The following is a 25,642-nucleotide window of genomic DNA, read 5'->3' as shown; positions in this document are numbered from 1 at the left end:
CACAAGATTATGAGGCAATTTCCGGGTGCACGCTTGACGTGCCTCCATTCTACGATACGGAAAAGATTCACGTGTTCACGGGGAACAGAAGATGAAATATCGAATCAATAAACACATGTTCCGAAATAAATTGAAGAATTGCTGCCTAAGCCGCGTTAATGATATTTTGATCAACGGATGAAGTACGATATAAGCACGTGCATCTTCGCTTTAAAAATGTTGTGTAAGGCTTTGGTAAAAGGCTAAGACACATCCACGCGCCACCGAATATGGTGGCAACTGCAGCAGCGCTTGGTCCCCAGTTGGCAGTAGCTTGAACGAAAAATGTAATAGCCTAAGGCTAACGTCCAGCTTAGGCAGTTAGACTACAGAATACAGATCCAGTCCGAGTCTTCATTCGTTAATCTGGTTCTTAATTCACTGATTAGTATAAGCAAAATGTATAACGGTGGTGGTGGTAAAGTATTAAGATACGGTTTTTGAGCAGCAGTTTTGCAGAACTGCAATGGGATGAACTTATCAGCTAGCAGACGAAGGTAACAACCCACATGCTTCCATAGGAATGGTGTAGGCGTGTAGCCAAACAAGGCGATTCTTATTGACCCTTAACAAGTAGGCTACAAGTTTACGTTCTAATTTACCGACTCCGCAATCTTCAATAATAAACGACAAACCAACGATTCAATCCCGTTACATTTGTATTGTCCAGCAAAGCAAAATGCGATCCGGATAGGCCACGTCAGAAATACGAAACGAGAAAAGTAAACAAGAACAAACGGTTATCCGGATTTTATAAGAAAAAAAAACAAAAACAAACAATCATGAATAAATATACAGTCGTCTTATTGAATAAAAATGGAATAACTTGAAACAGGAAACGTTGTCTTCCCCCAATGGACATCGTAGTTAAATTTAAAAAAATCGTACACATCAGGGAACGTGGGGCTTGGCTTTCGAATTTTGATGAAGTTGTCATTTACGTTTTGTGTTGTTATATTTCTTTACTTGCCGTGGTTCAAGATCAATTCCATACCAGGGAGTCCAAGACGACGAGTGCCAGATAAAAAGGGTAAAGCGTTTACTTTTGGCATAATTACCTAAATTCATTTTGAAATAGAAAAATACCATATTAGACCCATGACCGGTTCATTTTTTTTTTTACATCAAATTATACCTGATCCACAACATGGATGACACCGTTGAGAGCGAGCTGATCACACGCGAGGATATGAGCGTCTCCAGCAGTCAAACTTCCATCTAGATGGCGCTGAAGAGATACCCAGCTGCCATCAATAGTACGGCGACGGTTGCTCGTGAACCAGTCACCACGGAATCCAGAGCAGCACATGTGTTCTACGAATTGAAAATGAACAAATTTAATAAATAGACGAGACTACATAGAGGACTGTGTTTACCAGGTAAGATGTGTTGTTTCAAAATGTTGGCAGCTTTACGAGCATCTTTGGTAATCTCAGACAACACCTCCTCAGGCATCTGATAAAACGCGACGTCGGGAGGAGCCAAAACAGTGTAGGTGCCTTCAGCATTGAGAATCTCATTAAGTCTGGTATCCTGTCAAGCAAAAGGTATTTCCATTATGAAAAGAAATTAAATACAATCTTTTTTCCCCATGCTTACCTTTAGAAGTGTCGTCATAATCGAGAAACTGCGATTGTTAGCTAGCCATTGAGTAATACTGTTCTCTGGGGGAATCATAACACGATCAATGATGTGAACATTGCCATTGCAAGCGTCCTGCTCCCAACGCAACACAGCGCCACACTGCACACTCGCTCGAAGTGGTGAAGCGTTGAAAAATGGAATCTAAGGAAGGTACCTCGACAATTATTGCACAGTTCTTTGACGAACGAATGTAAGTAAACTTACCGATTGGTAAAAGTTCATGCGAACACTCTGACCCTTAAGCCCAGTTTCGATCATCTGATTGTTTGCTAAACCAGCCTGACGGACTCCGGGTTGAACCAAGTGGTACATTAGAACTTGTTTCAGCTTTTCGGGGTTAGTCATCCATGATTGTTTCACCTCATCGGGAATGGCGCGAATGGCATAATTATTCGGAGCAAACAAAGTGGCGTTGGTGAGTGAATCCAGCATTGGGGCCATTCCTTTTAAAGTGTGAGTACATTGACCGTTACGTAATTATTGCTGTTTCTAAAATGTTGTACAAATGGGCATTACCTGCGGCTTCAACTAAACGGGCCAACTCTGTCAGATTGTGTGACGAGAGTAATTGACTAAAGCTGCGAGCATTTTCCGGAATGAGAACGCCGTCAATGACATGCAGAACGCCGTTAGACGCCACGACATCGCGTGTAATCACCAGTTTGCCATTTACGTAGAGTTTACCCTCCAAGTCACGTTCCAGAAGCAAAGATGAGCCAAGCAGAGAAGTTGAACGAGCACGTCCTTGGATGACAGTCGAACAGATAACATTGGGCAGTACATGGTGCTCCACTACGCTATGGACGCAGCCCTGGCCTTTCATTAAACGTTCCCTCAATTCCGGATTCAATTTGGCAAAGGCATCGTCAGTGGGGGCGAAAACGGTTAACTGACCCGGTTGACTAAACAAGGTAGAATCTTGTTCTCTAAGTACTAGAATAATGGTAAAACAATTTCTAATTCTTTCCCTCGATTTAAAAAAAAATCAAAAATGGAAATTACGTTTTCTAAAGGAAGAAAAGTGCGGCTCAGATTCGAGGAGCTGGGCAATCGTCTTAGTGGCGGGTTTCATCACACCGTCGAGCATATGAATAACACCTTGATGAGCGTAATTGTTGGTAGAGACCAAACGGACGCAGTTGGCTGTGTAGATGCGAGCAGGGGCATTGTACATATTGATGCGGATCTTGGCTTGACTATTTTCCGTTTCCAGCAGCTGTAGGGAAAACAAAGCCAATGTACACAATCGGATAAACGAAATCAGTTAACCACATTGTCATTACCTGTTCATCGCGGAAGTTCGAGGTGAGGTAAATTCCGGGGACCATGTGACCGCGAACGACTGTGCGAACCTCGGACATGTCACTTGGCTCCACATCCATCCGCATGATAGTGGCCGCCTGGCGGCGTAAACGAACGCCATCGTCCTGTTTAACAGCAGCTTCTTGCATGTCGTTTTGCGTATTCTACGATCAAAATTTTTTCTTTGTTTCCATTGATTTCAAATGAAATTGTATGAATCAAGAATTACCACATCATTCGCCACGTCACTGGGCGCGGGGGAGGAACGATCGACGGGAACAAAGTACGTGTGGTTTTGGTTCAAGAATTTCGGGTCAACTTCAGCCTCGGCCATTAGGGAGAGGAAACTACGTCCGCCAAGGGCAAAAACGGTTTCCTGTTGTCCGGATTGATATAAATAGGTTGACTGACCTGTTGGTTACTGGCCAAAACAAATACTTCAAAGACACTTACCTGGAGGCTACGCAACTCGACAGCGTGACAACCGAATTCACCTGCTTCACGGATGGTACCGTAACAGCAATTGTATCTCGTCTTGTAAATTTTGCGTATTCCATTGGACCGAACTCTGCAACAATGAATGACGCATTACAACATTTCACAGTGGGAATGTGTCAAGCAGCTTGAGTATACTTTGTTTCGCAGACGTAAGAAATGCCTTCGTCATTGCACGATGACATTCGGACATGAGCGCTAAATTGTCGCTTTCGTCTTGTTTTCAATTCGTCATCTTTGGGGCTGTTTTCGGGTACGAGTTCATCATCCACTACGACGCCATCAGCCTCAGTCGTAGTCGGTCGTTGAGTCGACGTCAATATCGTGGAATTGCTTCTCTTGCTTTCGTCAATCTCTTCCCGTTCGATGCAAATGTTTGGTCTATGAAAGGAAGACATACATTTATTAACGACTGTTTCGTATTTAAAAAAAAATGGGCCGAAAAATTACCCTTTCCACCATTCTCGTTGAGGAGTGCTGTCGAAGAAACTCTGAAATAGGGGGGATAATCCTAAATCGAAAGGATTTGAACCTGCAATTTTAAAATGTGTTTTTCTATTAGCAAAAAATGAGGTTAAGAACAATCTAAATTTTAGTAGTAGGCTACCTTCATTTTGATTCGCTAGGTTAGGATTGGGTGGTATGACAGGGTTGGGATGGCCACTGGAAAGGGGACTGAACGGCCTGTTCCAGATACCAAGGGATTCACGAACATTGTGTGCTTTATTGCTCAATTGTTCCACAACCGGATTGATGGTTTGCTTCAAGCTACTGTCAATGTCAGCCCCGATGCGTTCAGCAAGTGTGTCGACCCTATATAAACCAAATGTACAGTTAATTCACGTAGAGACCCACTTAGGCAAGTTTAATCCAAAAGCAACACTCATTTTGTCTTGCTCTTAATCAAGAATTGAAGATGACCTATTTTCCATTGGCGGACTGTACGATGATTCTTATTACGTCATCATCCAAAACCGCGAGCAAAAATTGGTTTACCTACAAAGAATTGGAGCCCTGGATTTTTTACTGGAAACCGGTCGCCTATCTTTTATTTTTGATCTAATCTAAAACTCAAACACGCATCGCCACAATTGATTGAATGATTAGGCGACTGGCCCCGTGTAGCTTCCAGGAAGGATTCCAAATTAAGGGGGGGAAACCCGTCTTTTTTAAAGCTAAACAAAGGTTTCTTTTTCTTTATTTATGACGCGAATGAAGGGTACACAATCGTAAAGGTAGATTAGGGAGCTTGTCCCAAGAAAAGTCTTTCTTTTTTCCGTAAACTGAGCAGCACATTGGCTGTCGGGTTTCTTGTTCTCGGGGCGGGTTAACGACCTTTGGCTTTAACCTACATTTACCCTACGGAGACCCCATTTCCGTATTTAAACATTAAGGGAGGGGGGAGGGGTTTAAAAGGAACATTTTGCCAAAGACCCCGTTAAAAGGAATGTTTGCCTGTGTTGAAAAAAGACAATACTTTAAAGGTTTACAAACAAAGAAGTCCTTTTCAACAGTCGACAAACGACTCAGGTGTAACGACACGTTCTAATCTGCGGTTATAATGACTTTGTCATTTTCACCTTGAAGGTGTGTTGAGCCAAAACGCGGGTGTTATCGTTTAAATGCAAAAAAAAAAAAAAAAAGCTGTGTCCTTTATGTCGGATCCACAAAACACGGAAGAATGCAAGTGTAAATAAAGATAAATTAAGAGGACTTTAGGTTCATTACCTTTGACTCAAGCGGTCGAAAAGGCCTGGCCAGATAGCCCCGGCTGGAACCAGATAAATAACCGCTAACAGCACGAAGCAGGCGGATTTCATCTTCTTCTTTTAAGCGCCTGTTGTTTTTGTCAAAGAAAAAAAAACAAAAACCAATTCTTTGTTGTAGTTTGAGCAATGAAACGCTTCAAACGATAACAAATGAAAATATGCCAGCGATAGCCAAGCAACGTCTTTACTGTCGACCAGTTGAACGGCCAGTGACGAGTACACTGGAACCTTCTGGGGCTTTAAATAGGTGGCGGGAGTAAGGACCCCCTCTTTTAAAAGAAAACCCCACCTTCCTCCTCCTCGTCAAATGCTTCTTTTTCTTCATCCCGCAGGGCTCCATTGGGAGGGATCAATGCTCACGAACACATGTGTCAATCCTCCTCGTCCTTTCGGTCGCATCCGATTCCACTCATTGCGGCTGAAAAACGAAAGATAAGAAGAAAAACAAACAAAATGGAGGACAACATAAAATGATGCAGTACAACGTGACGGGCTCGGGGATTAACGGTACGGTCGGATCACGAAAACATCAGGCATGACTGACGCTGAACGCACAAATTCAATTTGCCCTGCCTTTTCGTCGTCCATTTAAAAGCAAATGGAAAACGAAACCGCTGGGAGAAGAAAATGGCTTTCGTTGTTCGGGGAAAGGTTCATGACCTTGACAAACAACAAATACCGTTAGTAGAGTTATTTATTTATTTTATTCCTCTCTTCCTCTTTTCCGTTCGGTAGTCTGAACACCATCCAACACCTTCTCGTGACTCCTATGGCTGTTGAAATAAATATATATTTTTTTATTACCTTTCTTCTTCTTCTTTTTCCTTTTAATAATGCCACGCAGCGCGAGAGGCGAAAGAAAGGAATTGTCGTCACGGTTATACGACCCACGTTAACGTTCAAGGGCACAAAGAGGACGAGTGGGATAATTCGATAGACGTCAGAAATCACCACGGGCTTCATTCTTTCCCAATCGAGGTGGAGGGAAATCCCAAAATATCAGGATGTTTTCATTCCTTTTTCATGAATTATTTGGCAACCGTTATTATTGTTTTCACGGTCTCCGTCGAAACATAAGTTTGCGGGATGACTCATCTTTTTGCACGTGATCGTGTCGTTTTCCTAGAAAGGCTCAATGGAATCAAAACAACAGAGGGAAACTAATTTGACGACCAGAATAATATTTCGTCAGATTTTGGACATGAAAAGTATTACCTGTTGCGGCTTTTTATAGCAGACTTTAGCGCCGATTAAGAAAGAAAAAGGAACGGTCATGTTTGCAATGCCCATCACTCCCCCCCCAAAAAAAACGGCCGTGACTTCCTGGATTGGGTAATAGTTTTGAAGTCGGTTACTTGGCTACTCCTCTTTTGGCAACCCTGGCATTTGCCAATGTGGCACACGCAAGAAGTGTCGGCTGTCGGGAGGAGGTCGAACAACAGAAACATAATTAATAGTCATATCTGATAGACCTCTGAATGGTGGAATAAAATATACCTGAACTTCTGCTGTGTCAAAGGCTAATGTTCTATCATGTTTTAATCTCTTCGGCAAGGCTGCAACGCATGGAAATGGGGACGCCAATCCGCAAACAACTACTCGTGTTCCATCGGTGCGTGACTGTAAATAATAAAGAGAAAATATTAATTTTTTTATAGACAAAACACCAGATAAATTTGTCGTTACCATGGGAATATTCGGAGAAATGATACCACATCATCAGAAGTTGCTTTAGTTGAATCGCATGAAGCAGATTTTTAACAAAATCTTTTGAAACTTATTTACTGCGCAATTGAAAAGACATATCTTCAGTTGCTAAGTCAAGTGAACCCGTAGACAAGACCAGCCAAGACATTCGATAACCCTGCTTTTCCGTTGTCCGAACGACTTGGAGTACTGTCTGACGTAGTGAGCTACAAATGTAAAACGAGGTCCCCAGGAATCGGTAATTAAAGTGAAAAACATGAGCCAGCTGTTGTTTTCTCTTAGATGTGTCACGTCTGATCGTACCAGCACGGATAGGTTAATAAAAAACCCAGTATTTCGCAACGGATGATATCCGACGCTAAATAAATGGAACAACAAATAATAGGGAAAAGTGTCTGAAATTAAAATTAAAACCGGATAAGCTCATTTGACTTTTGAGGAGGATGTTGTGAAATCGTTCAAGTAGGAAACATTTGCACACTCCCAAGGGCGATGCTTCTAGAAATTGTGTTCGCGTGTTAACGACATCTATGTGTAACGACAAAAGCATTTATTATCTAGAGAATTAAAATGCGTGCGTCATTGAAGATAATTAGATAATTTTATGCTGGTATCCAGTTCTAAGAATTTAAAAAACTCAAGTACTTATGCAGATACTCTGCTTCTAATTCAAGGCCAGAATCCAAATGATCTTCTTCCGATCGAGGAATATCTTTGGCAAGTCTTTTGTAAGCTTCCTTTTCTCTTTTCGTGGCTTCTTTTTGTTTTCTAGAAGCTTCTTCGCTGGACGAACCTAATGAGCCATTACATAACAATCAGTTTTGCTTCTAAGATTTCCAAGGCTGTAATTTCATACTTGCTACCGCTTGATCATCAGGTCGGCCGAGGTTTGATGCCAAGTCTTCAACTGCTAGTTCAACATCCCCATTGTGCTTTTCAAGCATTTCCTTGGCACGTTCCACACTAAATCCCATTGAGACCACCTATAGCAAATGTACGACATTAAAATAAAAATTTTACACGTTGGCCGCAACCCAAAGTTACCTGTGCAAGGGATTCTTCGTTATATCGCCCGTTAGAAGCTTGAGACCTATACGATTCACTCTCGGATTGCAAAAACTCTAACGTCCGACTAATATCGTTGTTTGTTTGCCTCAGGCCTTCAGCAGCCCGTGAACGATCAAATCCCATTTCGACTACGGTGTTGAGATAACCAAGATTAACCCATTGATTATTGGCTGTTTTTCCTAGTTTCTTTCTTTCACGGTTTCGCTCTTCTTCCTCTTCTTCCTTCTTTTTGCGCTCTTGTCTTTCCATTTCGCGGCGTTGTAAATATATGCAAGCCGCATTCAAATCACCTCGACATGCCCGCAAACCAAGCCGGGCATCAGACAAAGAATACCCTACATTGATGAATTTGAATAACACATTTGAAAACTGTTTCCACATCAACACAGTTTTTTTTTTAAATGCTTTTACCTAAACTGATTAAGTGGGTTAAATCGCCGTCATTGATGGTGAGTTTCTGTAACTCTTCGTTCGCTTGATTCAGTAGCTTAATTGATTCTAGTGTCTTTCCTTGATGAAAAGCCACTGCTCCCTGGAGAAGGTGAAGTCGTAAAAATAGCACGGCTTCATTGCCTAGAAGGGAAAAGAGAATAATAAGTATTACGCATAATAGGAGAGCATACGGAAACTCGGACAACCTGTAGTTCCTTTTAGGGTCAGGAGACGTTCCATTTGTGCGCCATAGGTTTTATATAGAGACTGTTCGCATTGGTTTAATCGGACAACTGCGTCGGGGATATCGGCTGCATTACCAAGTAGCAGATAACACCATGCAATGTCCAGATTTAATAGGGCGGCATTGTCTACCGCTTTCAGTAATTCAGACCTACAGGCACTGTTATTTCATTGTCATTAAAAGAATGAAGCAAAATAGAAACAATAATTCATGTAGATTACTTGAATTTAGCATCAGCCTCGTGAAATAACGTTAAGGCAAGCGAGACCTGATTTCGTTTTAGGGCAGAACGACCTTTTTCATGTAATGCCATAGCAACAGCTAAAGATTTCTTTTCTTCAAATGGCAGGTCAATAATATTTCCTGACTGGTCAGCAATCCTTAGATAGTTTTCATCTTGCTGACTTGCCAATAGGTCTGCATCAGCCTTAATCATCTCTACTTCTTGGATAATCTTTTCTTCCATCTTTACAAGAATGTTTATAGATTATGGTTTTATCTTTAGGAGATACCAAATCACTATAACATACCTTTTGGCAATCTGGATCACACGAAAGGATAATTGCAAGAATCTGAGAGTTATTAGCAACTCTTTGAGCTAGCAGACTTGTTGAACCATCCAGAACTAGACCACTGCAAATCATTTTTAGCCTATCCTCCCAATTGAAAATACTATGTAAACAGGAATTTTTTAATCATTTCATAAAATCAAACCTTGTTGAAGCTGGGAAGTTCATTTCAGATATGATCTTATTTTTTAATGATTCACCAGATTCATTTAAATACATGGTGATGTTCTTCTGAAGGCCACTGCCTCCAACAATTTTGATTCGTAAAGTTGCCAACCCAGTCTCTTGGAAACATGCCCTGGATGCAAGCTTCTCAAGTGCATGAAGCTGAAGTGTGCTCAACATATTTAAAACAGTATTGCATGGTATAGCAAGCATGTCAGAGAGATGCATGGCCAACTCCTATTCTAATATTTGTTAATCTTGTGTTGCCAATGTAATTTTAGCTGTTATATTATACCTCAAGTTTTTCTTTGTTTGTTGCCTGGTCTGCATAGTAAGGTGCCAGCCATAGTTTAACTCCGTTTTCTTGGAGTTTTTGTCGAATTCGAGCTAGGTAATGTTCTTCATTAAAATCCATACCTTTAAAATTTGCCAATATTCGCACTATCCTACGGCTGGAGCAATGACTAAGAAGTTTTACAGTGACCAGTCAGCTGTCTGCTATATTGGCGCGTAAAAATTTAAAACCCGCGCATTTGTTTGCCGAATCAGAGCCATCTATCCGATTTTTCGGACTGATACTCCTCCTTTCTTCCGAATTCTAGCGACTTGCCTGCTTCTTGGCTCCTTTTCCTTACGAAATTTCACAGCAGTTCGACCTGAGATGGTTTGATTAAAAATTTTTAGCTATGATTCAAACTTTCACTAGAAAGTGTAAAAAATACACTAAAAAATAAATCTTAGTATTGCATCGGGATTTATTAACATGCAACCGGGTTAAAGAAAGAAAGTCTAAGATCAGAAATCATGCAATGGATAAGCTTCGGATAAATATACCAAATTTTTCTCACTATCAAATAAATTTATTCTTCGTCACTGGAGGAACTGCTACTGCTACTACTGCTACTACTGCTGCGCGATCGCGGTGCAGGTTCTGGCTCTTGTTCAGGCTCAGGCTCTGGCTCTGGCTCTGGCTCAGGTTCAGGCTCACGAAATTCCAAGTCCAATGCAGTCACAGCTCCTCGTAACCAAAAGGCAACAGCAGATGCTCCAGCGTCTGGTTTCGTTACGAGTTCTTCATTTACAAAACTAGCGCGTCCCACCCTATTGTTTTCATGTTCATTACAAGTATTGACAACGAAGAACAATATTAAGTAAATAGCAAAATACCTTGCTCGCATTCCAGACGTTTTTTCGGCTCCGTCCTCAGCAACTGAACAGGCCGCTAACAGTCCATCTAAGATCTCGTTGGTGCACGATTTGGGGCATGGCTGGAAATATTCAAGTGCTGGAAGAAATGCATCCAACTGATGTCGAAGAGACACATTTTAATAAACAAAATATTCGCACATTTATCGGGGAAGGATTAACTTACAAGAGTACGATCGCCAGGTTCAGCCTTTCCGTAATTCATCACAGCCTCTAGACCAATCTTAAAGGCATGCGCCCATCGATCCGCCATTGCTTCTTCACTTATATTGGAATCCTATTTAGTAAGACATCGATTTTATTATTGTTTCTTAAATATTTTAGAGATAAGGAAGTGTTTCGGTTGGTACCTCAAAAGCTTTGGCTGTTGCTGCAAACAAAATCCCGTAAATAGCTCCGGAAGTTCCTCCGACCTTGTTTTCCATTAAATAACACAGTTGCTGAAGCACGGTGCAAGGGTATTCAAGTACAAGTTCAATTTCGCGGACGGCTGAAAACGACAACAACAGCCATTACTTATCGGAACAACTTACTATTGAAACAAATCACTTGCCATTAACCCATCGATTTAAGGTGGATCCGCAATCCCCATCACCACAGCCAGAATCGTACTCGTTCAAACAATCGACGTTTGATTCTAGGGCAGCGGCAGCACCATCTATGGCAACCTTTAATGCTAGCTGACCTTTTTCTCCCAGCGATGGACCTCGATTCTGTAGGGGAAAATGTTAATATTGCTTAACTGTCACAGTTGGGAGGACTGAGGGGATGACGAAAAATGTACCTCAAAATGATGATCCCAACGGTAGCCATCGTCGGACAGTTTTTCGGGGCTCGTTCTCCCCTGATAAAGTGGATGAGGCCATAAAGGAGCCGACGTCGGTGCATCGAGTAAACTCAACCACCAACAACGTTCGTCCCCGTCCACACGCAGCATGGACAACTGGAGTCCTCTCATCTCTAGGGAAGTCATGAGATGACCCACGTAACAACGGACGACTTCAACTTCACGTGACTCTGTTTCGAGGCAAATTAATATTTAAAAAACGTAAATGAATAAAGATTAGCTGAAATGAATACCAAGTTGTTTGATCGCTTCACGGGCAGCGATGTACATTTCCATAATGGATAGTCCACCGAGATTATTAACTATCAGTGCAACCGAACAGCCTGCCGGAAGCGGAAAGGAACAAGAAGAATCGCTGTCAGTCATACGATTCAGCATTTCTTCGACGATGTTGGAAGCCGTCATCATCTGGAATTATTAAAGTATCGAGAATCAGACAGTAAATCTCTCTTAAACCTTTTAAGAATCTGTACTTGAATTCTTTTTACTCCTGCCTCGCCATGGATACCTAGACCGAGTTCGATTTCATCGTCCTCTAAGCGGAACATAACCTCTCCACCTTTGTACCAAACGAGTTACTAATTACAACAAGAAATCACATGAACCTTAATCACTTATACCTGGAACGCAGCAAGATGTCAAACTTGCACCAATTGTACCAATGGAATGCTTCATTTCTTCTAGTACGTGAGCCATGGAGTCGAGTGGATCTCCTCTTTCAGCCAAAGCTCCGGCGGCTTTCATAAGAAAAAGAGATCCAGCCAATCCCCGGCGACCAACCGCTTTGAATGGACTAGAAAGAGCACAATCGTCATCACAAATGACCATTTTCACCTGTGGGCATTCAATAACAATTTAAGTGAAATCCAGCTGATAAAACATGATGAATTTCCGAGCCTTACGCGAATATCTTCCATGCGTGCCCTTTCAAGAGCCAAGCCAAAGTTTAATCGATCACCAGTGTAGTTAATCACAATTAGTAGAACACCGTCTAGAAATTAAAAAAATATGACGTTTAAAATAAAATTTTACACGACAGTTTTACGGCCATGTCAGAATACCATTTTCACTTGAACGAGCTGCTCGTATTGCGGCCAGGATGCTGCCAGCCGGAGGCGACGAAAAAACTTGGCCGACTACGGCTGCTGTTAAGAGACCCTGCCCAACAAATCCTATAGGAAAAAAAACAAACATATACATATGAATATTATGCTGGGAACGATGTACTGTTTTCCGATGCAAACGTTTCTTTTTTACCGGCAGCATACGGTTCGTGCCCTCCACCGCCTCCAGCGATGACTGCAACTTTGCCATTTGAAGCCTTTCCCTAAACAAAAACAATTCAGTTGTGTTCTCATAAGCAATTTCAACCATACACTCTTTTGAAAAGAAATAGCATGTTTCCGAATTGACTCATGGTGCCACGGTTCTAGTATTAGCCGGTTCTAAAGTAACATTAACTTTTAGTTTTTACGCTTTTTTACCGATTCGTGAATGACGACACGTTGTTTGCCCAAAATACGAAGGCCGGGATTTGTCATAACCAACCCCTCAAGGGCTTCATCCACGCAGTCATCCGGGTGGTTTATAAATTTTTTTGACATTTTCTGCACTTGTTTGCCAGAACTAGAACTCACGAAAAGAACAACCTGTAGCAACCATGGAGTGCGCCCCACTGTAGAATTGTAGATAAACAACCAGGATGTCTATTTCGTGGGCTGCGGTAATTGGAATTTGGTTAGCTCTGCACTGACACCTGACGAGAAATATTTAACCTTTACGTAAGTAATAAACGAATGTTAATGTGGCCTGGCTCTGATTTCTTGGAAAGTTTGGCCACAGACTAAGATTAGTCTGTGGTTTGGCTATTTATCAGACACTGTAAATAAATGTTAAACATAAATTTCGTAAGAAAAGGAAATTAATTTATTTGGTGAGGGAATTGGATTTGGGCGAAAACGTAGAATTTTGTGGAGTGAGGTTATCGAAAAATTATTTTGACAGAATGTGTGAGTGGAATTTGGAATATATACTGTACATGGAAAATGGCGATAGAATTTGATTACGGACTATATATTAATTTATACAAATTTAACCAAACATTGTGAAGAAAATTCACCACGAAATTCGTGAAAATGCGGCGTGAGAGCTCTCGGCTATTCAAAAGAGAATAAACATAATTTCTACGGGCTAAGTGAATAAGAAACACCTCAGTAGCTTACGTTAAACGAGAAACGCCAACGTTAACGCAACGCTAACGGTCCACGAGTCCGCCCAGGACCCCAGTTTACATAGGCAAGTTCCAATCGAAACACTATGGAGCCACTCGACCAGGCACCGACCACCTGGAAAACTTCAAACTGATTTGAATGGACTAGAAATCACCCTAATCCTTCAGAAGTGTAAGATCATGTAAAAGTTCATACAAATCACGTTTTGAACAAGAAACCACAAACACCTATGTATATTTTTAATTTTTTAACTGAAAACAAACAACATTATTGGAACATTTTATATGTTTAAGGCTTTGAAGTTACCAGCTTAAACTGACAATAATTGGCGATGCTGGTACGCAGTTAAATAAGCTTTTAAAACTCTTGGAGGAAAACAAGTTACTAAATTTCCTTTCTAACTTTCGGAATTTATTCTTCATCACTCGAGGAACTGCTTGTGCTGCTACTCTTTCCTTTTCTCCTTGCACAGAATACGGAGTGCAACTCCGCATCTAAAGCGGAAACGAATCCTCGGAACCAAACGGCAACTGCTGTTGCCCCTGCATCTGGTTTTGTTAGCTGATCTTCACCAACGTAACTAGCACGTCCGACCCTACATGTTTACAAGATCAGTTAACCAACATGCTTGTAATGAAATAACAAAACACAAAAAACTACTTTGCTTGCATTCCGGCAGTTTTCTTAGCTGCTTTCTTGGCGACTGAACATGCTGCCCACAAATCATCAAGTAACTCATTGATGCAGGGTCTCGAATGTAATTGTAAATGATTCAAGGCAGGATAAAGAGCATCCACCTTTTGAAAAATAAACAAATAAGACTTTAAGGGCGAAGTGATATTTAAGGGCAAGTGTTACAAGAGTGCGATCGCCAGGCTCCACTATTCCATACTTCATCACAGCCTCCAGACCAGCTTTAGAAGCTTGAATCCATCGCTCTGCTGTTATTCCACTGATATCGGAATCCTTAAATTTGGAAGTGGAAAGTTTTAAAAATCGGTTGGTTAAGTAATAAAACTGCATCCTTCAATACTTCGAAAGCCCTGGCCATCGTTGCAAAAAAAATGCCGTAAAGAGCTCCGGAAGTGCCTCCTACTTTGCTTTCCATTAGATAACAGAGTTGATGGAGAACCGTGCAAGGGTATTCCAATTCTAGGTCTATCTGGCGGACACCTGCGAACATTTTCCTTTTAATTATTAGAAACTTTCGGTTCAAAATGAAGTACTTACCCTCGGCCCATCGGTTTAAGGTGGAACCGCAATCCCCATCGCCACATCCAGAATCCAGCTCATTCAGATAGTCGACATTGGACTCCAGAGCAGAAGCAGCGCCATAGATTGCTACCTTTAACACACGTTGTCCTCGTTCACTAAGCGAGGGACCTCGTTTCTGCGAAAGAATGACTTGAAACCTTTAAAAAAACAAGGTAAAGTAATCATAATTACTCCGAATTCATTTCCCCCGAGATAGTCTTCATCTGAAAGTCTCTCAGGAGTAATTCTATCATGATAAAGTGGATGGGGCCACAATGGAGCGGACGTTGGTGCATCCAGTAAAGTTAACCACCAACTCCTCCAGTCTTCGTCCACACGAAGCACGGACAATTGGACTCCTCTCATTTCCAATGAAGTCATCAAATGTCCGACGTAGCAGCGGATTACCTTCACTTCCCGGGATTCTATTTGAAAACGAAAGATACAACGAGACCAAGAAAATTAAAGAAGATTGTGGCATTACCTAGTTGTTTAATTGCCTCACGGGCAGCGATGTACATTTCCATAATGGACAGACCACCGAGGTTATTAACTATCAGAGCTACTGAACAACCAGATGGAAGAGCAAAGAATGAAGAAGAATCGCTGTCTGTCATCCGATCCAGCATCTCCTCGATGATTTTGGAGGCGGTTGTCATCTAAATTTATCACATAGGGTAATTAAATTAACTCATTTTTATTTAGCTCTTACATTTTTTCTTTCTTTATTAAAATACTTGAATTCTTTTGACTCCTGCTTCACCATGGATACCTAGGCCCAACTCGACTTCGTCTTCTTCTAAACGGAACATAACTTCACCACCTTAATTTAAAAGACATGTTCATTAGAAGCCTCAGGATTTACTGTTTGTCATCTATACCTGGGACACTGCATGACGTCAAACTGGCACCGATTGTACCGATGGATTGTTTCATTTCTTCGATCACGTGGGCAATTGAATCGAGTGGGTCACCTCTTTCCGCCAAAGCTCCAGCGGTTTTCATGAGAAACAGAGATCCTGCTAATCCTCGACGACCAACCGCTTTGAATGGACTAGAAAGAGCGCAATCGTCGTCACAAATGATCATTTTCACCTACGTTTGATAGTATTAAATAATACAAGAGCTTTTATAGAGGAATGTTAAGAATTTTACGCGAATATCTTCCATGCGTGCCCTCTCTAAGGCCAATCCGAAGTTCAACCGATCACCAGTGTAATTAATAACTATCAACAGAACGCCATCTAAATGCAAAAAATTAATTACGAATTTTTGAAGGTGAGTTCATGACTAAGTCTCAGTACCATTTTCACTTGAACGTGCTGCACGTATAGCCGCCAGGATGCTGCCAGCCGGGGGCGACGAAAAAACTTGGCCAACTACGGCTGCTGTTAAGAGACCTTGCCCAACAAATCCTATAGGGGAAAAAAGTACATGTATATACGAACAAAGAGCTGTTTTATCAAGCCAAAAGTTCAGCTTTTACCGGCAGCGTAAGGTTCGTGACCACCGCCGCCCCCAGCAACAACTGCAATTTTGCCGTTTGGAGCCCTGCCCTGAAAAAAAAAACAAAACAAAGGTTTCTTTTTGATTGAAACCTTAACTAGTCTGCATTTATGTGCAAAAATGGCCACAGTATTCAGAACTTAGTCATTCTTATCTACTAATCCGTAGCTAAAATCAAACAATTAGAATTCTACAGGTGTGTAATTATTCTTAAAAACAACGTCTGTACCGATTCGTGAATGACGACACGTTGGCTACCCAAAATACGAAGACCAAGATGAGTCATAACTAAACCTTCAAGGGCTTCGTCCACACAATCATCTGGGTGGTTGATTAGTTTTTTAGACATTTTTCCGACAGTTGTCACGTTAATGGAAATTCACGAGAACAAATAGAAACTCGAAAACAACAATCTACTGCAACCTGCTAGGGGAAAAGCATGGCCTGTTGTGGTTCGAATCTTGACGTACCGAGACCCGAGGGAGGGAATTCCTAATTTAAGGAAGCGGAAAGCGGGAGACTAATAGGCGGTTGTATAAGCATAATAGTAGGAATGAAACATCTTTTGAAAATGTCTTTAATAAATGAGAATTGATTTGAGTCGTTGAAAGCTACACATATCCACTACGATTCTATTACCATACCATGAGTTTTGAGATTACATAAACAAAACGTAGTTTATAGACTGTATAATTAGGAAACATTGAGAGGAGACAGGTAGTGAGGCAGAGAGCGAAAATCACAAGTCGGGACCCCTTTATCCATAGGAAAATGCAAAGCTCAAAAAATATAAAACAAACAATAAGTATGGCACAAGAACCCAAAGACAAAAGATGTGTAAATAATAACTGAAAAACGTTTGAATTTTTTCCCCCAAAATGCCAAGAGTATATGTTTGAGTCATACGCACAAAATAGGATAATCAGCTGCCATATCTTTGGAAAAAAACAAAAACAATCTGTATACCTTCTAAGCAACACAGCATGAAAAGAAAAGTTTGTGGTATCACACAATCACTGGGGATAATTATAATGTAAAAGCTTTTTTTGTTTGAAAGATTTAGCAGTAAACGACGTTGGAAGTCTAGACAGTGTGGGCCTTGGTGTCACGTGCTAAGAAAAGGTAAATAAGCAACCGAATAAGCAATACTGATTTGGTAAACAGGTAAATCATGGGGAGAGCTGCAAAAAGGCCTCGAATGCGAGGAGAAGAAAAATATGGGTGCTGAAAGAAAATTTTACGTCTAATTCGGAACCAATTACTCTGACGGTTTCAAATCGAACCACTGAGTGACGGCTTGAGAAAGATCGTGATGGCCCAGGATGACAACGCAGCTGCACATTAACGGACTGCGGGCAAACCGCCCTTTGCGATTAATCACGCTCACTTCGAGCTCACGAGCCGGCAAATCTATCGGAGCGACGGTATACTCGAAAGTTTCGTCGAAAACAGGATTGACGGTGTCTTTTACAATCTGAAATCCATTAAAAAATTAAAGAGAAAAGACTGAAATTAATTGGAACACTATTTGGAACGTGGCAACGGTTACATCAGTCTTGCGTTTGCTATTAGTTGATCGATCTGGAAGAAGGTAGAGTTTCACGTAAGGGTCAGGAGGATCGGGTTGGTCTCCACCCGGCAGTTGGCTTTTGGTTTTTAACAACGTGTTCACATTATTAGCAAACTACTTCAGAAACTGCTATCATTTTAACTGTGTAAACAATACCTGACTTTGTGCACGACGATAATTAGTCTCTGTCTCTGACTGCTGTAGCGTAGCGTTAGCTGCACTTGACTTACGACGCCAGGGGGTAACCTAGCAAACAATCATAGAAAAGTTACGAATGTTGCTCGTTAAACTTAATGCTAACAAAAGGACGCATACCCGCCCTTTTGCCGTCTCCGTATTGACGATTCACGATCCAAGCTCGTTTTAGTCACAGACAGCGTATTGGTGGACGAACTCATTGATTTATCTAGCGATGAAGTTCGTTCGCTTATTCCACTACATCACCCGAAAATGCAAATCATTAAAAACTTTGTTAGGTGCATCGGAAAATATTCTTTCACCTTAGGCTGACAGTGTCGCTGGCAGCAGCCGATGGCGCTGGAGTAGAATTTTGCGTGTCATTACCTACGGGTACGTCTGGCTTCGGGTCTGGTTTTACTTTCACAGTTTCGGCACTCGGCGGTGGTGGTGGTGGTGTGCTGGGTGGTTCGGTGGCGAAATCTCCGGTATCCAAAATCGTATCGTCTCCTTCCATGGGTTGGCCAGGTACCATCACCTGATAAAACGTGTCAAGTCTCAAGGCGTTTCGTAGATGTCGATGATGAAATACCTTTAATCGGATCGATACGATGAGTTTGCTCTCAGGGCCAGAGTTTTTCAAGCTCAACGGTTGATGACTCAATTCCATTTCAGGAAGAGTTAGCAAAGAGACGAGTGTAATCTTCTCCATACCAAGTTCTCCTCCAGTTTTCTGATCCATTACCTATTTGAGATTTGTTAATTAATAAATCAACGATCCTTAAAAAAATAATAATTCTAATAAAAGAAATCTTACCTTCAAATACAGATCGTCGGATTCGGGATTGCAGACAAGGAAGACGAGCGCTTGCTCCCAAGTAGGATCGCAAGTCCGCATCCGGGCAGAGGTTTGTTCACTGCGATTACCGGCAGTCACGATCACATAAGGATCGGGCTTTGAAGATGTTCTGGCACTCTGCAATGAGATATTTAAAATGAATACATCGAAAATAGTTTAAGATTGATTATTTCTTACGGGCAGAGATGTAGCCGAGTCAACGTAAACTATAAGCAAGGCGGAACTGAGACCAAGACTTTGTGTTTCCGCAGCGTGCTAATAATTGGAATAAATAAAAAAAAATCAATACTTTCTGCTTACACATCTAAAAAATAATTACACGTCATACCATTTTCAGCATAACAGGATCGTCCATTAAACTGAACCAAGTCAATTCCAGGTGGATCATTCCTGATTTGACATCTTCCAACGTCACCCACTACAAAGCAAATGTCTGTTAGAACTGAGAAACTAATAAAAACGTAAGAAAAAAGAATAATTACCATGTCTTTTTTGCCAACTTTAGCAATGCTGTAGATGTCAACGGTAGCTCTAGAACAAATAAGGATGTAAATAAATGACAAAAAAAATATTAAAAAGCTTGTCATTTCAAAGGTGAATCACAAAAACGGGCAGATGACGAGTGCAATCCACAAGCCTCACTCTCCAAAATGCTTCCAGTATCCCAAAGCCATTCAATTTCATGATAAGGTAAAGTTTCCAACCACCAGGTGATTTAGACCATTCCAATTTAACATGGGACTACCTGCGTTATTAACGGTACGTTCTGTACCACTGCTACAGAACTGTTAGGTAAATACGGGAATTGGCTTACTGCCAGCTATACGACTCGCAGGAAAAGCTTTCATTAGCGCAAAACCAAACAAGACGCAAAAAAAAACCCCAAAAAAACGTTGAAATGAATCACTAAATCAATCAGTTTTTCATTTTCAAAAGGGGGAAAAGAAAATCAAAGCGAAAGGAGGGGAAACAAAGACGGGAAGAGAAAGCCAGTGAAGGGGTAAAAGAAAAGTCGCAATCAAATCACCTTCCTAAGTAATCGTCATTTTGTATGCCAGGAAATCCGGCATCGTAGTCCCACACTTGGATGAAACAATTCTGGGCTCGTAAAGACTCCACTTTCGCCTTAGAAATAGTCATAGCGTGTTCTCATTTTGTCGAGAAGGTTACAAACATATGGATATCGTGATCAATATCCAACTGAAATAATGACGTGTAAACTTCTAGACACGGTAAGAACATTTTTTAAAAGGAAAAAGAAATCCAATAACCCAAGAATTCCACAGAACGCAAGATGCAAGTTAAAAGAGCGAATAGGTTGACTAAGACATAATTTAGCGCAAACATCAGCAGGGTTTTTTTTTTTTTAAAGATCCCTTACCTTTCGCGCAATTATCATGGAACGAGGCTAAATAGTAAGAAAAGAGTACGTGACACAACAAAGGACAGAAAAAAAAAAGAGATGAAGAAAAGGGGAAAATTGCTGAGCACATAAGGCGAATGGAGGCGCCGAGGGTACGATGAACTTTGTGTGACTTACTTGCCCAAAGAATCGTCGTCTCCTGTTGTTTCATCGCGATCAAAAATTCTGAGAAAGCAGAGCTGACTTCTTCCCTCGTGTACAACAAACTTTCTCGAGAGGTAAGATAAAAAAAAAAAAAAATGGCAAAGGAGGAAAACGCATCAGCACACGTGGAATCAAAAATGCACTCTCATCCGCTAAATGCAATACACACAAAGGATTTTTCCGGGATGGCTTTCTTCTTTTTTAAACAATTTCATTACGCTTCTTCGTTCATCTTTTTTCGATTCCCTAGGTGTGTTTAAGGAAAAGTGCTTCAACATGCATTTGCTTACCTCGCAGTAGAAATCCCATTTGGGATTGACCGTGTTGTAGATTGTTTTTGTGCGGAACTCTTGCGAGCCGACCGTGACGATAGCGTAGGGGTCGGACTTTCCGATACCCAAGACACGATCCATTTTCATCAGTTGCTTAGCCTCAACAACACGCACTCTCAGAACGCCCTGCAAATAAACAACTTTGTTAATTTGGGTCTAAATTACATCGTTAAGGATCGTAACTTACGGATGGCTCTGGTATTTTCACGGCGATGGGAGACACGACATCAGATAACGTGAAGGTAAGCTTGTTGGGTAAGACGAGGAAAGCTCCAATTTGTTCAATGATTACGCGCCGCAATATTCCACTGGAAGAAGTAATAAAATTCTAAGTACCTTTTTTTAAAAAATCAAACTTAAATGAGGAAATTGCAGTATACTTTAAACCAGGCATATCCAAGACGTCAACTACGCCAATCAGATTGAAATCTACCGACGGGCTGTTCAGGAAGAAGATTTGAATACCACCGAAAAGCGGAATTTGTGAAATTAAAGGTTTCATAACGACACGTAGCATTCCCGACATCTAAAAACAAAAAAAATGGTGAATACAAATAAAATTAAACAAGATGTAGAATATTTATTGTTGGCTTGCATTTTTTTTGTATTACCTGGAAATCTTTGATACCGCCTTTCAGTCCTTTGACACTAAAACGAATATCGCAATCTCCAGCATAACTATTTTAAGAAAAAAAAACGGATCTGAAATTCATTTTCTCAAAGAACTAGATGGCGTGTGGCATATTACCAAATGTCCATGTCCATCACAATTTCATTGCGCGAAACATTCTTATCGTAAACCTTAACGCCGCCAACTCTGAAGGGCTGCGCGTAAATACCAAGTAAATTAAAGAGAAAAAAAGGGGGGGGGGGGAATGTGGCAAAACTTGGCAAGTAGTTATTCGAGAATTACCATAGTGCCTAGAGAAATCTTTTCCATTTTAAATCCACCGAGCTTATAAGCTTTTAGGCTTTCACGTATTCCAGGCTGTACGGATTCCAAAATTATGTTTCGCACATAGTGCCCAACGTTTGGCCACACTTGCTTCAAAATCTATTTGTGTTTTTAAAAAGAGAAAAAAATCGAAGACATGGGTAAACAGCCAAGTACAAACGACTAACACATAAAAAACAATAGCAAATTTTTTTGTTTGTTTTTGTTTGCCTATTTTGTTTTTCTTTTTAAATAAATGTAGGTGGAAATATGTTCCGTATTTGACTTAGTTTGATAACAAAAACAAAAACAAAAAACTACGAGGAAAATTAGTTACGTTTACCTTGTTGAGCCATTCTGCTCTATCGAAATCGGGAAAAAAGACCTGGAAATAAAGGGAAATCTTGTTTAACCAGACACCATATAAAAAAAGGGCAAGGTAAAAATAGAAATGCTTTTTGGGTAGGGCTAGTGCAGATGCTGTCTGAGATACACAAACAAACTGGAATACTGCCAAAATCTAATCTACAATATATAGCTTTAGCTGGTGTAGTGATACCACATTAACACATCTAAAATGCACATTAACACCCAAGTTAGACAACATGAATATTCATCTACAAAGACTCATGCCGTCTGACTTTGTCACATGAGTTATAACTGAAAATAAAAGAGATAGGGACAATTGGCACTTACCCAAGAAGGAAGATCGCTGACCCTGGCCATGATAACATCCTTATCATCATAGATGGCTGAAGCACGAGCTGTGCTCATGCGATAATTTCTTTCTTTCCTCCACTGGTCAGTGGCGGCAGTGATTCCCACTATACCCAGTATCCATGCTATCGAAAAATTGAAGTATCCCATAGCATAAACACCAAAAACCAAGGGCAGGTGTTTGGCAGCTATTTTGCAGAGACCCACCAAACTTTTGCTGACTGAATTTGGTTTCTTTTTTTTAATGCTTCGATTAACAGGAACAATCTCTTTTTCAAGAGAAGACGTTTTACTGCTTGATGACGACATTTCACGGCTGATCGTGACATCATCAGTCGATTTGGTGTCGGTCATTTTGTTAGCTGCCTTCTTTGTTTAGTGCAATATGAGTCTGCTGATGGGAAAGTTTCAAACTTGAGGACTAGGGAAAGTTTTTTTAGAAATGATCACTTACCTTATAAAGCTGTCAAGCCACGTTCATATGATAAATCATGACTACCGACTACACACACAGGAACACCGTTCCCTCTCGAACGCCAAACTCGTACTGTTCCAAAAAATTGCTAAGAAGCAACTCTGTATCTCCCTCTATCTTCACGACGAGTACCGGGAAAAAAGAAAATATACTTTTCTGCTTGTTTTGAAAGAACTAACGTTGCCAGGTTGCCATGGTGATGCCCCAGCGGCTGATTGAGTGATTTCTAATGATCCCAAGCATGGTTGTAGATATAATGGTTCCCACTGTCTGTGTTATAAGGTCCCATAAGGCAGCTGATTTTTTTGTGATCTTTGGTTACTGCGACAGCCCCGCGACCTGGTGTTGGAAGGGTGGAAGCTTACACTGAAACAACACAGAAATTTTCTAAGTCCCTCGTAAACAAATCAGAGCTATGCGTACTTTGCGGCTTTGCGCATCCGTTAAACAGATTGATTGACGATTTTCTAATTAAGATTAATTTCAGATGATAACAATAGATTTCATTGGTTCAATTTATAACTTGTAATGTGTATTAACATACATACAATTTACATTTAGAAAAAAAAAATTAAGCAAGTTTTGCCATCTTGAAATTTTGTCGCACGTTACTATCAACTTCTGCCAAATTACGTTCTTGAAAACGCTTTGATTCAAAATGATATCTAACTTGTACGAATTCCATTATTAAATAAGGATACGAGTCAGCACGGTGTGTGTCACAAAAAAAGGACAAAGATTGAGTACTTTGATTTTTGACATACAAATTTCGTAACTATCTCTCACTAAATAATGACCGTCATCTTCAAATTGAGACGAAATAATCTTTTCCACTTCCCGTATTGATTGAAAGACTGGGATTGTAACAAAAATTAGTCCTCCTCTATTGCGAAAAGCTGTGTACTGCTTTGCAGTGAAATCGTCTGGCAAATCAGCCTCCTCACAAACAACTGTTTCTTTACACTCTTGGCAAGATATTAACTGTCCCCTCGTCTGAAACATGTAGCCGCAGAGATCGTAAATTAAATTGTTTCTAGTAACATCTTTCTCATCATTTTGAATAACATTCACATAGCGAATTGAAATTTCGTCAAACAAATTATCGCGTAAGGAAGCTTTCATTGCGGCAGCCTTCCTCTCGCACTCCTTGAAGCGGTTAATCCAACATTTCGCATATGAAGTGAAGTTACATTGAAATTAGTCTTAACATTACGGGGAAATATTTGTTTTCCATTGAGGAACAATTCCACCTTATTCATGGAGACAACTGAGATTGTTTTTATTACAATTTTGCGATCTGGAGAAAATGAATGACTGAAACACACGAGGGTTTTGTTAACCTTATCTTCTTGCCACATCCACGAAGAGGAAGGTAGTTTGACTCTCGCAATAACATCAGTGTATGTAGCTGGGTCAAGGTATCCTTCCATTTCTGTCTCCCGTGCTGTTTGTTCTGAATTTTCTTGTAACATTTCTTCTGTCATTTCACCCGGTGCTCCAATCAGTTCATCCACTTCCATATCATTTGGTTCAAATTCTACTCTCAATTGAGATTCAGATTCAGATGCCATTTCTTTTTCAGGTGGAATGTGTAGGAGTGTTTCAGTAGTAGGTTCCTGGAACATGTCTTCTGTTGTTACACATGGTAATGCCACAGGTTCAGCTGCTTCCATATCATTTACTTTTCCTTTTTCAGCGTCAAGTTGGTGTATAGCTGTAACATAACATGTCATGTTTTTAAAAAATATCTTATTACACTTAGTTTTTAATTTACCTATGCTATTTGACGTTGACTTCTTTGCATGTGATGGGATCAATACATTGGTGTTGTTATTCGACAAAAATGATTGATTGTCCAACTGCAGCTTAGGATTAGCAGCTTTAGACTTTGCTGTTATATTTCGATATGGTGACTTAAACCTATCACTGTGAACATACTTCTTTGCAGCAGGTCTTTCGAGTACGCTGACATCATTTCCTGTTAGAAACATACAGAATTAGCAGTATTAGTATAAGTTAACATTGTCATGGATAATTAAAATTTGAGAATACCTAGCAATTTACTGGGCCGAGCACCTGATTTTAATTTCCATTTCGGATAACTGTAAAACACGCCTTGAATTTCTCTCCCTTTGAGTATGTCGTTCTCTTCAAAATGAATACTGCAAATTCTGGACTGGCAAGTGAGTCCTGGCTTTTTAATAATTTCCTGCCAGGAATTTAGACACAACTTCGGTGGATGGAAAAACGCAAGACTTTCATTTTCTTTGTTATAAGAAGATTTACAATTAAAAACGAAACATGGTTTGCGTGTCATTTTACATTAATCTGCATTTCCGCCATTAAAACGTGAATTCTTCGTTTCTGCAGTAAGCCATTCAGTTAGAGACTGTGTGGGCAGATGGCAGCACTTTCGTAGTAACCATGCCCTGAGGAAAGATCATTGACGGAGAACTTTCAATTTTTTTCTTATGGGACCTTATAACACAGACAGTGGGAACCATTATATCTACAACCATGATCCCAAGTTATG

General features: G+C 40.6%; 6 protein-coding genes and 1 long non-coding RNA gene across 11 annotated transcripts; 1 reads left to right on the top strand and 6 right to left on the bottom strand.

Moving 5' to 3' along the window:
* Positions 1-680: 680 nt before the first annotated feature.
* Positions 681-5,454, bottom strand: LOC116921150 (transforming growth factor-beta-induced protein ig-h3). Its single transcript, XM_032927375.2, has 14 exons — positions 5,209-5,454; positions 4,088-4,293; positions 3,931-4,012; positions 3,619-3,861; positions 3,439-3,553; positions 3,215-3,361; positions 2,967-3,149; positions 2,686-2,899; positions 2,200-2,616; positions 1,888-2,126; positions 1,639-1,824; positions 1,416-1,572; positions 1,175-1,353; positions 681-1,097 (listed from the first exon to the last, which is right to left on the bottom strand). The coding sequence occupies exons 1-14, from the start codon at positions 5,298-5,300 to the stop codon at positions 1,002-1,004; spliced, it is 2,556 nt and encodes an 851-aa protein (XP_032783266.1). The 5' UTR covers positions 5,301-5,454; the 3' UTR covers positions 681-1,001.
* On the bottom strand, positions 5,308-10,035 carry LOC116921153 (NEDD8 ultimate buster 1). 3 transcript variants are annotated; one of them, XR_006645886.1, is made up of 13 exons: positions 9,730-10,035; positions 9,415-9,671; positions 9,231-9,351; positions 8,922-9,166; positions 8,663-8,859; positions 8,436-8,597; positions 8,001-8,359; positions 7,813-7,939; positions 7,602-7,749; positions 6,936-7,513; positions 6,747-6,869; positions 6,465-6,666; positions 5,308-6,380 (listed from the first exon to the last, which is right to left on the bottom strand). XR_006645886.1 is itself a non-coding variant. In XM_032927380.2 (9 exons), exons 1-9 carry the CDS (start codon positions 9,847-9,849, stop codon positions 7,577-7,579), a joined length of 1,761 nt encoding a protein of 586 aa, XP_032783271.2. In that variant the 5' UTR covers positions 9,850-10,033; the 3' UTR covers positions 7,539-7,576. The 3 variants fall into 3 exon arrangements, 1 of the variants encoding a protein (XP_032783271.2); XR_006645885.1 differs by having other exon boundaries at positions 6,936-7,484; XM_032927380.2 differs by lacking the exons at positions 5,308-6,380; positions 6,465-6,666; positions 6,747-6,869; positions 6,936-7,513 and having other exon boundaries at positions 7,539-7,749; positions 9,730-10,033.
* Positions 10,036-10,171: 136 nt separating this feature from the next.
* Positions 10,172-13,178, bottom strand: LOC116921152 (triokinase/FMN cyclase). Its single transcript, XM_045172688.1, has 13 exons — positions 12,972-13,178; positions 12,745-12,814; positions 12,549-12,659; positions 12,390-12,478; positions 12,108-12,321; positions 11,961-12,046; positions 11,721-11,895; positions 11,425-11,657; positions 11,194-11,353; positions 10,991-11,130; positions 10,807-10,917; positions 10,602-10,738; positions 10,172-10,535 (listed from the first exon to the last, which is right to left on the bottom strand). Exons 1-13 carry the CDS (start codon positions 13,089-13,091, stop codon positions 10,295-10,297), a joined length of 1,887 nt encoding a protein of 628 aa, XP_045028623.1. The 5' UTR covers positions 13,092-13,178; the 3' UTR covers positions 10,172-10,294.
* A 757-nt stretch (positions 13,179-13,935) lies between these two features.
* On the bottom strand, positions 13,936-16,958 carry LOC116920089 (triokinase/FMN cyclase-like). Its single transcript, XM_045172689.1, has 13 exons — positions 16,708-16,958; positions 16,459-16,528; positions 16,277-16,387; positions 16,128-16,216; positions 15,854-16,067; positions 15,710-15,795; positions 15,457-15,631; positions 15,165-15,397; positions 14,949-15,108; positions 14,752-14,891; positions 14,577-14,684; positions 14,379-14,515; positions 13,936-14,313 (listed from the first exon to the last, which is right to left on the bottom strand). Exons 1-13 carry the CDS (start codon positions 16,825-16,827, stop codon positions 14,130-14,132), a joined length of 1,827 nt encoding a protein of 608 aa, XP_045028624.1. The 5' UTR covers positions 16,828-16,958; the 3' UTR covers positions 13,936-14,129.
* LOC123471429 lies at positions 15,510-16,112 on the top strand. The gene is made up of 2 exons (XR_006645884.1): positions 15,510-15,649; positions 15,749-16,112. It is a non-coding gene; the product is annotated as an uncharacterized LOC123471429 (long non-coding RNA).
* Positions 16,959-17,096: 138 nt separating the features above from the next.
* LOC116921151 (extended synaptotagmin-1) lies at positions 17,097-23,250 on the bottom strand. Of its 3 annotated transcripts, none has more exons than XM_032927377.2 (20): positions 23,089-23,250; positions 22,614-23,028; positions 22,261-22,302; positions 21,897-22,037; positions 21,732-21,808; positions 21,595-21,661; positions 21,364-21,509; positions 21,171-21,291; positions 20,942-21,109; positions 20,112-20,209; positions 19,567-19,615; positions 19,413-19,502; positions 19,262-19,339; positions 19,043-19,201; positions 18,818-18,970; positions 18,549-18,763; positions 18,364-18,483; positions 18,205-18,294; positions 18,028-18,124; positions 17,097-17,952 (listed from the first exon to the last, which is right to left on the bottom strand). In XM_032927377.2, exons 2-20 carry the CDS (start codon positions 22,986-22,988, stop codon positions 17,737-17,739), a joined length of 2,502 nt encoding a protein of 833 aa, XP_032783268.2. In that variant the 5' UTR covers positions 22,989-23,028; positions 23,089-23,250; the 3' UTR covers positions 17,097-17,736. The 3 variants fall into 3 exon arrangements, with proteins under 3 accessions (XP_032783268.2, XP_032783269.2, XP_032783267.2); XM_032927378.2 differs by lacking the exon at positions 20,112-20,209 and adding an exon at positions 20,625-20,713 and having other exon boundaries at positions 22,614-23,025; XM_032927376.2 differs by having other exon boundaries at positions 22,614-23,025.
* Positions 23,251-23,619: 369 nt separating this feature from the next.
* Positions 23,620-25,495, bottom strand: LOC116920064. Its single transcript, XM_045172692.1, has 3 exons — positions 25,162-25,495; positions 24,884-25,087; positions 23,620-24,823 (listed from the first exon to the last, which is right to left on the bottom strand). The coding sequence occupies exons 1-3, from the start codon at positions 25,424-25,426 to the stop codon at positions 24,228-24,230; spliced, it is 1,065 nt and encodes a 354-aa protein (XP_045028627.1). The 5' UTR covers positions 25,427-25,495; the 3' UTR covers positions 23,620-24,227.
* Between the last annotated feature and the right edge of the window lie 147 nt (positions 25,496-25,642).

This window comes from Daphnia magna, linkage group LG4 (genome assembly GCF_020631705.1).
Source record: "Daphnia magna isolate NIES linkage group LG4, ASM2063170v1.1, whole genome shotgun sequence".
Taxonomy (NCBI): Eukaryota; Metazoa; Arthropoda; class Branchiopoda; order Diplostraca; family Daphniidae; genus Daphnia; species Daphnia magna.
Note: the sequence above shows the minus strand (reverse complement) of the source record. Positions and strands in the feature narration are given on the sequence as shown.